Here is a 15,956-nt window from a genome sequence, read left to right as displayed (position 1 = left end):
AGTTAGTAATTAAAGGCGATTTTAATTTGTAGTTTATCTTACACGCGAGTTAGAAAATGGCCTGTATTCTTTCTGGATTGAGTAAATTTCATTTTGTTCATTGTTCACAAAGTGTGCAGTGTATTATGATTCCACTTGAACACATATCGAATGTGCACAGTTTGTTCCTTACATACCCTCTGTCTTGAATAGCTATTGTAGCCCACCAACCTTTGTTTAAGAGGCTAGAAAATAATTCTTATTATTATTTATATCAGGCTTTTGAGCGATACAATAAAACTGTATATTGTACAATATTTGCAAAATACCCGGATGCAATACAATATTTCTTGAATATTGTACGTGTATCGCGTATGCGTCGCGCGTTACCATGGTGACGGCACCAACACTCGTCATGATACAACAGCACAACAATATACACTACAGACATCGTAACGGCTCACAGAGATTTCGTATTGTATAAATAAGTAAAATCACAAACTTAATTCGCGGCAATTCTAGATGATGATAACCTTAGGAAATATAATCCACATCTACAAATAAACCTATATATGTGACGTGTCATGTCAAAAGGAGACACTTTTGGGCAGGATCGTAAATGGAGAAATAGCCAAAAATCTACCAGGGGGTGATTTTTTCACAATTTGGGTTTGTTGCGAATTTGTGAGGTTATTAATGTTAAAAATATTGTCTGATAGTTTCAGACCGGAATATAACTAGCATCTTGTATTTTTTGAGACATTTTTCAAGGTAATTCCTACTCTCAACATTGTCAATAATATTTTAAAAGGCCGATATCTCAATTTCCAATTTTATAATACCATAACTTTCGAACTCAATATCTTCGCTTGGGAATGTGCGATTTCATTGGGGAAAACGGTGTTGTGGAGCAAAATATCTCTATATTTAAGATATGTAAAAACCTCAAAATTGATAACCTGCCCAAAAGTGTCTCCTTTTGACATGACACGTCACATATGATTATTCCGAAATTGTCTTTGGAGAGTAAAGAGCAGAGAAAGTCAAAAGGTAAGCTTACATGACAATACACATTGGTTAAACCCGGTGGCTAGGTAAGCTTAAATTTTCAGTTTACCGCATAGCAAAAGCCTGATATAAATAATAATAATAATATTGAATGGCTTATTTTCGTGTGATACAAGAATATATTGCACTCGATAGAAAAATATTCATGTATCACACTCAAAGCCATTCAATATTATATAAATATCTCATACGCTCGTTTGTATGCCTTTTTCTAATCCTGTTCCACATGACAAGGACTATAATATTAGCCCATTTATCTTGCAATGAGACAGTGTCACCCAGAATTGTTTAGCCTTTTTTCTAAACATATTTACAATAATGGCGTGCAGCCATCACATGATTATAATAAGCTTTGCTAATTGGTGAGTAAGGTTAGTATATTTGTTTGCTAAGTGATACAGCTGAGGAAAAATGTTACGACTATTTTCATACAGCCGATTTACTGCCAACTGAAACTTAGACCCTATTCTTGAACATGATAAGGAACCAGTAACCTACACGATTCATAGAATTTGAATATATACATATCTACCTAGTATAGTTAAAGACACAGATAAAAAGAATTTACCGCGTCTGATGTCACTGTCAATTACGATCCTTGATTGGTTTACACAGGTTAATCAGCGCGTAAAAGGAAGACCGATCTATCTGGTGCTGATCGGAGAAAAGGAAAAGCAGCAAATGGCGAAAAATTTCGTACTTTTACAAGGCAAAAAGCAGCTTTTTCTAGGCATTGTGGACATGGTGCCTTCACCAAAAAAAGTTTCCTACTATAAAGACCTAACTTTTGAGATGGTTTGCATGTCGAAAGGTGCAAAATTAACAATAAGGCGCCCGGTTATAAATCCGCGTTCAGCAAGTCATCATCACGACACTTGTAAACAAACCGTGCTCGAGTTTGATTGACAGATGACGTCAGACGCGATAAATTATCTTTATCTTTGTCTTTCATTATAATGCTTGCTTATACCATTTTTCTGTCAATAATCATTGGAGCCCTAATAAATAACAGGTTTGGACATTTCTTTCATCGATCTGGTTTGTGAAAGTCTAGACCTGATAAGAAATAAGTGTCCGTGTATGAGTAATTCGAATCATCATATCGAAATATTACGTGATCTGTAAAAATATCAATATCAATACTATTTGCAGCAAAGAAACGGACCACAGCTGATCATGTACTAGACTGTCTATTTGAATACAAGTATCGGGAACATAGCCGTGCGCGTGCGCAGAATCTAGTCTCAATTCTAATGTAAATCGGGACAAACCGTATCGTCAATTTAGTCCCAAACCAATTCGCCCACATGCCAATTCGAACCCTGTATAATTGATGTACAAAAAAGTTGGCAAAATTTAACTTTTTCGTGATTTTCACAAACCATTTCGTTGTACTTTGTGCACTTAACCCTCTATCTTTTTAACCAAATGTCCTAGAGAGTCGTGCCATATGTCGAACATTTTCCTGTGGTCATAAGGAACAAAAAAGTCAGTGGTCGCATATCTGTAGGATCATTGGTTAATGAGTCACTTTTTTAAAAATTTTGTGCACTTAACCCTCTATCTTTTTAACCAAATGTCCTAGTGAGTCGTACCATATGTCGAACTTTTCCTCTCGTCATAAGGAACAAAAAAGTCAGTGGTCGCAGGACCATTGGTTAATAAGATATAGTCACTTTTTTTTAATTTTGTGCACTTTATCTATCTTTTTAACCAAATACCCTAGAGAGTCTATCAGGGTCGATACACGTGAATGTGCTATGCACGATTTGATATTCAGACGACAAATCTTTGGATACCGGGGTAGAAAATGATGAATATCTCCCGTAATTTAATTAGTCTGAAGAAGTCAGATTTTGTTCCTTGCACTTGAATTCCTCGCACTCGTTAGCTTGCGTCTTGAGAAAGAAGCTTGCGTCTTGAATTCAAAAGCTTACAAAAATTCTGATTTTATATGTGCCGAACTATAGCACAGCGTATAGGCTAGCTCCACTCACTCGTGCAAGCAGTCTAAAAGCATATGACCATTGACCTCAGACATGGCGTATAGATGAGGTGACATGTGTTTACATTTGATACGCCCTCTGTTGGTCTGTGATCAAATCTGTAAGGAAAAAAACACTATAGTTTACATGGAAGAAGTTGATTTTTATTCATTAACTTTGGTTTCAAAGCAAATAAAAAAAAATGATATCAATCTTGTTTATAAATGCATCAAGCTATATACATAATATCACACAAAACTTCAAAGGTTTTAAAAGTTGAGTTTTAAAGAGATTTATGTGGTCTGTCATAGACACTTCTGTGTTATTTTGCCTGCTTTGAAACAACAGAGGGCGGTCTGAATGTAAACATGTGACATCATAGGTCACCTCATCTATACAAGCTCACTCACACACAGAGAGGTCAATTACCAGGCTATTGTCAGTAGCCTTCGTCGGATGTCGTTCGGCTCAATATGCGTCTCAAAGGTCGGAACAAAATGGCCATGCGTGGCTGTGGATTCAACCTACCATGGCGATGCCATAAAGATATCGGGGCGATGACACTGTGCGTCTCGTTCGACTCCAGTTTCCCACATGCGCAGCTGATCGGATATCAAGCATATGTTAGTAAGCAACATAAGTATGTAGACAAGCTTCGAATCATGTGACTCTAATATCCGACAGTCTGAGCTTCAGGGGTCCGGAAGACCATAAACTGCTAGATCACAAGTAAACATTGCTAGAGTTCGGCATGAGTTGTAAATAGACCCAAAGATCAGCAGCACCCCCTTCGCAACATTTCCCAAGCAAGTTTCAGTCGGACCGTGCGGGAGACTATGAATTACATAAGTTATAAGAGTTATCATGAGTACATACGGGTATCCATACAAATTACAACACCGTCGTGGATTTTGCATTCGAATATAGCGCCTTACCAATACCCCAGCAAACACAAAAACGTTTTAAATAAGTTGTATTTTGGCTTTTGGTTTAGGTAAAAACGTTTTAATAACATTAAAATGTCGGGTTATATAAAGGTCATGAAAACGTTTTAAAACGTTTGGTATGAAAACACACTACAACAGTATTTTTTAAATGTTTTCAAAATGTTATTGTAAACTTTTTGCAAACATTTTTTCCAAATGTTCTTAAAATGTCGATATTTTTGCTAAACGAGGTTTCCAGTGTTATAGAAATCTGTACTTTTTTGTGAAAAGTCGGGGAAGAGGATATAAATCTTGAAAAAACATTGTGTAAAAAACATTGGAAAGACAAAGAGTCAAGGATTATAAACACAGATTTGGAGGAAAAAAACAACATTTACCTTGTTATCTTGTTTGTTTTTTATTTGTTTTGTTTTGTTTTGTGTGTGTTTTTTAGTGACAAAATTAAAAAAAATACTTTAGTAGTTCACAAATTGATTTCCATTTTCATTTGACGTTGGCCCGGCTGACACCGCCATCGCCCGTTTAATAATTACATTATACAGCAGAGACACTGAAATGAATACCCGGGATCGATACAGGTTGAGTCAAAAAGAAGTAAACTCATGTTTGAGGGGCTGTAACTAGATATCTGTAAGGAATCTGCTATAAATGAAAATATCATTGAAAAGAGCAAACTCTATACACATCTAAATAAAAAAAGGAATTGTTACAATTGCTCACAACAAACTAAAGTTATACTCATTTGTTTTGTAGCTGCACACGGCTGACTGATTTTCATCCATTTCAATTTCGACGAATCAACGAAATGCTAACAGAACTTATTGTTAAAATGACAACTTTTGCTTTTAAATAATATTCAACAAACAATGCATAAACTCGGGATGAAATCCATGGCGGTACTGTAGTCTGTAGGGATATCAATTCAAGTATTTACGAACGATCCGGCAGAAGCTTAATTGGGGAATGTTGGGTAAAGGATTGCGTTTTGAGCTGATCTTTGGGTCTTGCTGTAACTCACGTCTAACTCTAGCAATGTAATCTTGTAATCTAGCAGTTCGTGGTCTGCCTGAAGCTTTCGGCTGTCTATTCCTTAGTCTCCCATGCACATTGAGCTTGTTCACATTCTTATATACTGCTACCTTACATGGAATCTGATAAGCTGTGGGAAATTGGAGACTAAAAAGACGCCGAACTTCAGCGGGCCTTAATAGTTTCATGATACTTCGTCGACCGAAACGTTAGCTCCCGTGTGGTAATTTAGTGAAATAAAATTCATCAAAATCAAACCAAATCTGGATCTTCTTCGCTTTTATTTATATATATAAAGAAAAACATTTCAAAGTATATACATATCAAACAAGGACCGTCCTTAAAAGACAACACCATGGATAAAGATTATGTTTCATAATTTTGCATTGATAAGTACTTGGAATGCTATAGTAATTTTGTGTGTGTGGCACAACTAGGCGGGTGGGAAATGTCGGTATTTATTGGTTAATACCACCAATGACATACTAGGAAATACTCAAGAATTTTTATGTTGAAAGCTAAAACTATTGGAAAATGTGTTCTAAATAGGTCTATATTTAATTCAGACGTGTAACAAAGGGCTCAATGGAAATCACATCCACAGAGTTTCACACAATGATTCAAACGACCTTAAGAAATAAGAATGTTTGCTGCTCAAGGATGATCACATGAATGCAGAATTGTGATCGGCAATCTGACAATCTATACTCAATTCACCTCGGATGACCTTGACCTGACCTTCAACTTTTTGAAGGTGAAGGTCATCACAAGAAAGTCACGCATATGCAAAATGAAGTCAATTCATATTGTCAACTTGGTATTGCAATTAAACATCGGTTCTTTTAAATATGAGACGCCAAAACCCCATCATCTAGTGCAAACAATCATTATATTTATAAAGATGTAGCAAACTTTCCATGGTAGAGATTGGACCCAAGACAAAATAAATTAAGTGTTAATTCAGTGTTAACTCGCCATGGCGGAAAAATGTCCATTCAACGAATGACATGACGTCGAGTTCGTGCAAACCACAGAATTAGAGAAGGTGCGCGGAGACGAACGAAAACAATTCTGCGTCTCATCTTTAGCGTCTTGGTATCGCGTGCAGGTCGCATCAAGTGCGTCTCGCAACTGCGCCCATCATCCATGTCGCTCTTGCATGACAACGATTGCCTCGAGCGCATTCCGAAGGAAACCGAATACCCCCAATTTTTGCTCCATGCCTGTATCAAGATGGCGGCCGAGTCCCGGTTCTCTGGTTTTAATTCTGTGGTGCACTAAAACTGTTTGTGATCATGTGAATCAATGTCACCTTTTCACAGGAAGCCATTACTTATAGTCATTTTCCTTTGAACATGCTAATTATAAAGCCCAAAAGGTAACATTAATTAAGGTTGGTGTCTGAATCATGGAATTATGGAAAACATTGATTTTAGCCTTTTAACTTCTAAATTAATGATCTAAAGTGAAGTAAAGTATACATATTTCGAATGGAAATTACCTTACGAATCCAGTGGTGACGTCAGATTAATTTGAAAATGCTCAATTTTGGAGAAAATCATCAAAAACTGTGATTTTTCAGTAAATGAAAATTCTTCTTGATTTTAAAAAACTAGGTATGAAAATCTAGGGTTCGATTTTTTGTTTTTTTTTACCATCTTTTAGAAATATGTGACCGTACAGCACGAATGAGCCGTAAATGTCTCAATTGTATTCTGAGTTACAGTGTAAAATGGGCATGAAGGTCATATTCATAGGTATTTCAATTTGGTGCTACGTGTATCTCATTAAATGAGGTACACGTAGCACCAAATTGAGGTACCTATGAATACGATCTTCATGCACATTTTACACTGTAACTCAGAATACAATTGAGGACATTTACGGCTCATTCGTGCTGTACGGTCACATATTCGATAAAATTGTTGGAATTTGACAGCTTCAGGCCTATGACGTTATGTTAATTGCGTAAAGTCTCTACAATTGGATAAAATGACCCAAAACTATGCCAAAATTACATTTCACGGTTCAGGGTCGCGGTTCATTATATTGCTTGCCTCACCAATATCATGAATATCAAATAAATTCTCAATTGTTGCTTTATCACTCATACTAAATATTTATTAGCAAAATGAACACATTTCAAATGGTAGGTCTTAGTTATGCCTCGTCGACAATAAGTGTTTTTGACACGATTTGCCTTCCCATTGGAATACACACACACAATTGTCCAAAATCAACCATGTTACCATGTGGGAACTCCTCAACCAACTTCACACACATTCAAACTACCTGTAGGAACTTCTCGAGCACCAGAAATCTCTCATGTCACGGCATCTTCATAGTTTAATTATAGTGTTTGAAGCTCTCATTGAAATATGTAGTAAATAATATTATTAATGTACTTTGCATTCTGGGTATTAGAACATTACTGTGTATTTCAATTCGATCTCTAAACAGTCATTTAACCATAAACATGATAAAATTGGCTTATCCACATGGTAAAATTTGGGTTGGTATTTTAGACACTTTTGTGTGTGTTTCAATGGGGGCAAATTGCGTCAAAAAAACGTCAAATATAACCCATCGCTCTGGTAATAAATCCTGTATACATCACTACTTCTATGTCACAACGGATTCTGTACCCCATATAGAGGGAATCTAATACACTACGTTGCCTGCTTGTATTAACAAAAAAATGCCAACAACAAGTATAATTTGACCCAATGTCCATCTGTGCCATGATCTGTGTATAGCGGTACCTGCGTTGTTCTGGGGGCCGTAATCGGCCGCAGGAGGATAAAACCCGACATCATTGTTATAACCGCCGCCTTCATTGTAATTCGCGTAGTCACCGCCACCACCACCGGCGTAGTTATTAAATCCGGCACCGGCGGTATCTTGACGATTGTAATAGTCTGCAAATGCATCTTTACTACCATGATTAACACTTTTTTGACCTCCTTTGCCATTCTGTACTGTTCCCGTTTTCCTATGGTACCGTACACCTGACCGTAATAATCTTTTCCAATATGTCCTATTCGATCTCCCCCTGTACTAACAACATCTGTATGATTGAAACTCTGATAGACTTTACGCTGGGGCCAGTTCGATTCCTGCACAGGTCTACAGTTATTCAAAATCAAATCTTCTTTTCTATGAACGCCATCGCCTGCTTGGGAAGGAGCAAGTTTGGTCATGGTACGTAATGCTGCGAGCTGCTCCTCTGATACTTCTATTGGGTGGCGAAACACTGTCCAGGTAACGCTTTCGTAGCAACCAGGAGCAGTTAAAGACCCCCGATATCTGTAGAATTTATCGAGACGGTTCATAGGCAATAGAGCCTCTAGTTTGAAAGGTTGTTGTGTGTAATCAAATTTTTTACCAACATACTTAACTTTATGTAGAGGCCGATTGAGAATAGCATCCCAAGGGCCGTTGTGATTACCAACACTGAAGAAAAATCCCAAAATCGCCACACCATCGGGTTGTGTACTAGCATCGAAGTAACTTGGATACTGAAGTGCATCATAATGAACAAGATGGAATTCCGCGGGAAAAAATTGTCCATCAACTTTGTGTTCTGATCCTTGTACCCAGTGAGAACCCCAGTGGAACTGCATATGTGATAATTTATAAATACTTGGAAGTCCTCCTCCTTTTATTAAATAATGTCCTTCAAAACTGATCTTGACAGTCTTTCCCGTGTTAATCATTCCAGTTGGACGTGCATTCCCAGACCGCCCATTGCTGTTATAATTACGAAACACAAATGGACTGAAGTCCTTTTCAATGGTCTGTGCCGTGTTAATATCAATAGGTGATTGCTTCGCACCCAGGCATTTTGCTGCTCCTGTGACACTTCCCCAATTTGCTGGTCCATTCGGTCCAGGTCCATAATCCCACTCTCCGTACTTATATTCTCTTGCTAAACAGATCGACGGACCAAAGAGAAGTAAAGTTAGCAACAGAAATTTGCTCTCCATTTAATAGTAAGGTATGTCACAATATTCAGCGTTGTATGCTACTTCCAATGTGAAATTGACAATATCTGTCAATGTTGTCAACAATGCTTTCAGGAATAGTTGAAGAAGACCATAAAATTATACATTCGTAGGAAGCCAACCAATTCACAGATCCTGCACTCAGCGAGTATGTTGCTGAATAGGCCGCGGCGGTTCGCGTAAATGATCTATGATGATATGCCTTTATTATAGTGATCAATGACAGGTCAATTACAGGTGGATCGTCACACCAGCTGATTCAAGGCATGTTTAGCCTAAAATGGAACCTTAATATATGCAAGCCCCTCCCACTCCCGGTGATTAAATTAGAACCAGAAGATGAATAATTGACTGGTGACCTGCACAGTATCTTGAATCAGGAGCTTGACCTGGTGACATCAACACTTTTAGGCTAATCAAATTAAGGGGAAATCGGGGCTTAACTCAGCACCACAATTTGCAACAATTGAATAAGTATATATAGTCACTGATAGTTTAACCAGTTTCCGACATATACCAGTATACCGTAGTGCTTGAGCACAGCAGCATTCGCCATTAGACAAGTGTTTTAAAATGCGTAAAAAAACAACAATTTGATTTTAATGTTAATTTATTGCACATTCTAAGGAAGTCTGATTACCTTTTTGAAATAGCCGAGTGGGTGGGTTTTCAATGAAATATTTTGGTGTAAACACTGAAGCATCCAATGTATCATCGCTCGGACGACATACCGGTCTATCAGCCATTTTTCAAGACATGCATGTCATTAATTTATTAAGTATATCATTAATTAAGTTTGGCGTATCTCACTCAATGGAATAATTGTGTACAACATTCCCCGTGTTTTGGATGACATAGTGGCGTATCAGTGACATACGCCACTATGTCGTAAATATGTGACATACACCTCTATTTTGGTATATCGCGGCTGTGTGGCCAATATGGATATGAATTCAACTATTATAATACTCAAATATTTTGGTCATGTGAAAAGAATGAGCAACACCCGTTATCCAAAAATCCTGCTCGACGGTCACATAGTCATGATAGTAGGCACCAGACCCAGAGGAAGACCTGAGAAAAGGTGGCTCGAGGACATCAAGCTTTTCTTTACATACACAAGAATACCATCAGTAGCAGCGGCAGGACATCTGGCCACCAACAGACAGCTGTGGATACTCAAACTGGTTGGAAAGCCATCTCCGAGACCTACCTCAGGAGGACGGCTTTAAGTCAAGTCAGTCAACGTCTATATCCCGGGGACTATACAAGAAATATGACAGGCTCTATATAGACCACTTGACATGTGACGTCATTGCCCGGCAGTATGCGCACGCATTATGGTATTTTCCATTGTTCTTTGCCCTGCAGTGTGCGTGCGCATCGTAGTCTGCTCAGGGCATGTGTATTTTAAATCTCCCACCACATTTCATATAGTACAAGAAAGCCATTGCCTCATTTCAAATATTGAGTTTTAGTTTTGGTTTTGGTTTTGGTCACGTGGTTCCTATTGTCCTGCCTAACCACTTGAATCACAAGATATCGAACTCATTGTTTCTACCTTTTGTTTAAAACTAAACATTTGTGACAGGTAGTTTCGGTTTTGGTTTCAGTTTCTTATAAGTGGTGTGACGAATAAAATTACACGATTTTCGAGTTACCTGATCTAAGTATACAAAAGAAATGTTTAAATTTCGCAGTGCAATATTCACGAGCAGAGAAGTCGAACAAAGCAGTCTACATTTGAAAGCATTGATTTAGTTTGAAAGCATTGACTTGAGACTACGAAATAGCCTAGGCTGATTTCACTGTGAAAATATATAGACCATCGAAATATTTCCAGAGACATTACAATAGATACTTGACAGATTATGACTTCAGTGATATAAACACTATTATACACAACTCTATTTATGTGCATGTCGCATGACGGAAGATCAATATCATAGAAAGCTGGTTTAAACTGACTTTTATTCAATGTATTTATTTGGGAAGAGAGAGAGAGAGAGAGAATAGGTCGACAGGGAAAGGGTGTGTGTGTGTGGGGGGGGGGGGGAGGGGGAAGGGTAAGGGAGAAAGAGAAACAGAGGGGAGAGAGCTCAAGAGTGGAGTGGAATTTATAGGGAAGAGTCGATATCGAGTGTGGGGAGGGGGGAGGGAGGAGGTTATATATAGGTGGCGGAGGGAACATAGGTAAGAGGTATGGGTTGTGCTTTCCGGGGAATAATCTAATTCATAATCAAATCATCTACATCATCATGCATCGTTTATATTTCAGACAAATAAACAAAACACACCCCCCCCACCCCTCAATATATGCACATGATTTCTACATGTAGGCCTATGCCTCGTATATATCCATCCTTTATGTCTCAACGATGTCTATGCATAACTTATCAAACGAATCTCGGAACTCGGGTGTAATTTTATGGTGTCATGGAAGTGTGCCACCTACGGCAGAGAGCATCAAAAGTCGCCCGCGTTGATAGATATCGATAATGAAAATGTTAGCACAATAGGCTATTATATACGTATGGTTATAGGCCATTATACTTTTGATTACATATACCCTCTTGTGTCCTCCCAGCACAATAGTGTTATGATTGCATACCAGTTCATCTCCACATTTTAATCCCTTGAGTTTTGGTTTCTGAACAATAGAGAAACAAAAACTATATATTTGAAATGAGGGATTGAACAGTGAAGCGGTTCGTTCGGGCATATCGACAGACCAATCCCTCGCCTTTGTTGATAAACAATAATGTAAAGTGGTCTATACATTGCACAGTGTCGACACCCTGTATTATAAATATTTTTCCCCTGCAACTTAATACTCCGTTGGTGGGCGACGGGCGATTGGTATTTCACCGAACGCACGAAAAGGAGTCCTATCTAGAAATCGATCGCTAGATCGCTCAGTGATGAAGTACAAACTCAAAATGTGAGTTGTATTCAATTATACTCAAATCAATATTCTATTATTGACGCAGATAAAGAAAGTTGCACAGTGTCTCGATATAGTGCATTGTATTATAGACTTGTGATTTAATATTCTATACAGCACGTGGATCTGAGCCGAATGGACTATGCGTGTTCCCTTTGTATGATTATATTTCTCAAACAGGTGAATTCATCACATTTTTAATGTATGATTTAAAAATCGTTATGGTGAAAATGTAGTAAAATATATGCGTTTAATAAAAACAGCAGTCGCCGCTGAGTGTATTGAATTTCCAGTTTATTGAAAACAAAACCTGGGGTTTTACCTGACAACATATCGATTTTTTTGTAATGGCAACATCATATGGGGTACTAAGCATGCGCAAATCGTAAAAACGTGTAGAATAGAAACTCTGTGGTATCTCATATTGTGTAAATGGTATGCTTAGCCTGAGTCGCTCGCCCTATCTCGAACAAAATCGTCATGCGTAGCTTTTGAAAAACGAGTGGATTCGCCGTACTATCACGGCAAATTTTGACACGAAGATATAGGGATGATGACGCTGTGCATTGCTCGGGCCGATATACACTGAATATACCATGCACGTGCAATCAAAATCGATATATATTGTGCACAGCTAAGAGCTTTTAAAGGGGGACTCCGGCAAACATAACATTATGCCTTATATGTTAGAAAAATAATTATCAAGCACGAATCACATTGTTTTATTTAAAACAAACTCATATTGACCATAAAAACGAATAAAAACATTCGGCTCTCAACACGCGATATTCAAAATTCCCGCGTCGAAATTGTCTAAGTGCAATGACGTAATGGTTATTTGTGTTCAATTGTCGTCAGCCTTCATTGTATTACTGGGACGTCATTGCACTCGGCGCCCGGGAATTTTGAATATCGCGTGTTGAGAAACGGATGTTTTTATTCGTTTTTATGGTCACTATGAGTTTAGGCGCTTCATTTAAATAAATTGAATGCTCTTGCTGATCGATTACACATAGAATGTATGAAGTCTGCCATGTCCAGTCATATCTATATTACACTATAATGGTAATCGCTATACGTATACATGTAAGTATAAGTAGAGGCCTATAAACGTTGTTTTAAAGAAATTTCCATTTAATTTTATTTTCAGAAGGAGATTGGTATAGAAATAGCGGCGTACCCAATGAGGGGAGGGGGTTGGGAAGGGGGAGATTCACACTTGTGAGAAGTCTTGGGAGGGGAGGAGGGAGGAAGAGGGGAGGAGGGATATGGAGAATGAGAGGTCTGGAGGAAGGGATAAATAGAAATAATAAGGAAAATGGGAATGAGAGAAGCATTGTACACTCCATCTAAGAGTACTGTACTGCTAGGAGATGAAATCAGTGAGTGGTTTCGTACCCGAGTTGGAGTCCGACAAGGCTGTCTACTGTCACCAACCATCTTTAACATCTTCCTTAAGTATATCATGATGGAAGCTCTTGATGGATTCGAGGGAACAGTCAGCATCGGAGGGCGAAGGCATAGGGCCTGCACTTTGTCTCGTTTTTGCAGGTTTACATGGTCCAATAATCACAAGATGACTGACATGTGGTAACAAAGGAACCAGTCACTGCAAGTTGATTAATTCCTGTATGATTGGTCATTCAATATATGCCTGTATCACACTATAGCCTTTTCAAAATGTAATACATGTTTGCTTGGAACAATACACACAGTATATGCATTGGACCAGGGACTGTGTATGAAGGGACTCGAAACGGATTATAGATAGCTATTGTCAAGCTATTGTTATCAGATTATCTTTTATGACATTCGATTCCATGCAAGTTGCATCGAGGGCGTGATGTTTGTTTTCTTATTATTTACTCATGTTGCCCTATTCAAATATTTCTAAAGTTATGTCAAATAGAGCTTGCACGAATGGTCATTAGTTCAAATCATCCTCCTGACAAGCTCCATAAGATATGCTAATGCATGGAATACAAAGATTTACTTTGATCTATACCAGTTTACAGGTGATTGGTATTGTACTCCATGCATTTGCATATGTCTTCTGGAGCGTGTCTGGAGGATGATTTGAACTTATGATCTTCCGTGCAAGCACCCTATTGTGTAAAATGTCTATCCTTTGTAGAACATAATTTCTGTGCAGCGATGGTGATTTTGGTATCTAATTATATATTTTCTTGCATGAGAAATACAACTACGCAACTTAAAAAACTGTACATGGAACCGATGACCTAATAATTACAATATGAATGTTTTTAGCAGCCCTGTTGCAAAATAGGGTCATCGGTTCTTTGTATAGTTTTTTTAATTTGCTTACTTGTATTTCTCATGCAAGAAACATATAATTATACACCAAAATTACCAAAATCAGACGTTGTTAACTCATGGTCAGAATTTAAAAAGGTCGTTGACCTTTGGAAATTTATCATCAAAGCGCCCTCTAGAAAGGTCTGACGCATAATAAACTATATACATTTTTGGAATCCTCATGACCATACGAGTATTTTGATATATTACTTAACTTGGCATAGTTGGAGCACTCTGAAAATTTAACCCCCATGTTACCTTGATTGACCCCTCCCCGGAATGCCCGGAAGTTTCAGGAGGTGAGCCCAAGCTAAATTTATTCACAATCAATCAAAGATCCCAAAATGACTCTCAAACTTTTGTTCTATGATTTAGTCACGGAGTCTACAGACTGGTCCTCTACTAAGAATGCTATAACAAATTTACATTTTTCTGGAATGTGTACACCGTACGCTTTCTGTTCCCACTGATTTCGATACTGAAATAATTCTTAAAATAACGTTCTTTGATTATTTATGTTGGCATTTCTAGAGTCTATCATTATAAATTTATAGGCAAACATTTCGCAATGTACAAGACAAGCCCGGGGAGACAAGCCACACGCTGTGTTGTAACTATGCTTGGGTTCGTACCAGGGTATCGATCAACGTAGTGCAGTACTATTACACTGACTGTCCTATTCGGCGAGGATGACAATTTTGACCTCCTCATCTATTTACAAATAGAGAGCTAGACAAAAGACCGTTCCAATTGTCCAAAGATTCAAGTATCAGAATGATGGTCCACAATAGCGTGATTCACGTAACAGGGATTAAAAAGCTGTCAAGTAGAACCATGTGCTTCTTTTGTCCAATTTGCCATCAAGATTTCAAACGGAAACAGTTCAGACCCAGAGCATGATCATGTCAGAAATTTGTATTTTGTTCTGGGCAGTAGGGTAGCGTCACGTGCCCCCGTGCCCCCAATCGATTGCAAAATTTTAAAATCCCACAGGGAAATTGCCAAATAACGGCTTGTGCCCCCAATCAGACCCGGTGCGCTCCCCCCCCCCAATCATGATCAGTGCCCACAATCAGATGACCCACGCTACGCCACTGGTTCTGGGACTGATCAATCGGACTACGATCAACTTATTATTCATGCTTGCTCAACTGAGGATAATTTGTAAACCAACAACCCGCATGGTACCGTACAATGGGTGGAAGCCGTTTCCAGTCCTTTCATACACAGTCCCTGGCATACCATACATGTATAGGCCTATGTATTGTAAATTTGTCTGCTTTTTGTCAGGGTCAAAATTTTAAACTTGCTCAAATTGTGTTAAAAACCATTCCAATGTATTACCCTAGTCACAAGGATTCAGAAAATGTATAGTTTGACCTAGCTAGGACGTATTGTTCTTGAGTTATAACCAAAAAGGTCAAAGGTCCCAACACATTTTGACCCTATGCAAAGTTCGATGACCTTTTACCCCCCTTGGGGCCAGTTTATATTTTTGGGAACATCCTGATTATGTTTTGGGGTCATGTCAGGAACCTAAAAAATTTGGTTTGGTTTGATCCTGTGGGCACAGTGACATCGCCCCGATATCTTCATGGTATAAATCGCCATGGTAGATTGAATCCATAGCCAACCATGGCCATTTTATTCGGACCTTATGAGATGTATAATTAGCGAAGTGACC

The 15,956-nt window shown here is 38.3% G+C and overlaps 1 protein-coding gene across 1 annotated transcript; it reads right to left on the bottom strand.

The window, feature by feature from the left end:
* Positions 1 to 4,453: 4,453 nt before the first annotated feature.
* LOC140141500 (carbonic anhydrase 1-like) lies at positions 4,454 to 9,249 on the bottom strand. Its single transcript, XM_072163385.1, has one exon. It carries the CDS (start codon positions 8,992 to 8,994, stop codon positions 7,696 to 7,698), a length of 1,299 nt encoding a protein of 432 aa, XP_072019486.1. The 5' UTR covers positions 8,995 to 9,249; the 3' UTR covers positions 4,454 to 7,695.
* Between the last annotated feature and the right edge of the window lie 6,707 nt (positions 9,250 to 15,956).

The sequence above is a fragment of the Amphiura filiformis genome, chromosome 19 (genome assembly GCF_039555335.1).
Source record: "Amphiura filiformis chromosome 19, Afil_fr2py, whole genome shotgun sequence".
NCBI lineage: Eukaryota > Metazoa > Echinodermata > Ophiuroidea > Amphilepidida > Amphiuridae > Amphiura > Amphiura filiformis.
This window is presented reverse-complemented; position numbering and strand designations above follow the sequence as displayed.

Coding starts and splice junctions, on each gene's coding strand:
- LOC140141500 (XM_072163385.1), bottom strand. CDS start 8,994: ATGGAGAGCAAATTTCTGTTGCTAACTTTACTTCTCTTTGGTCCGTCG.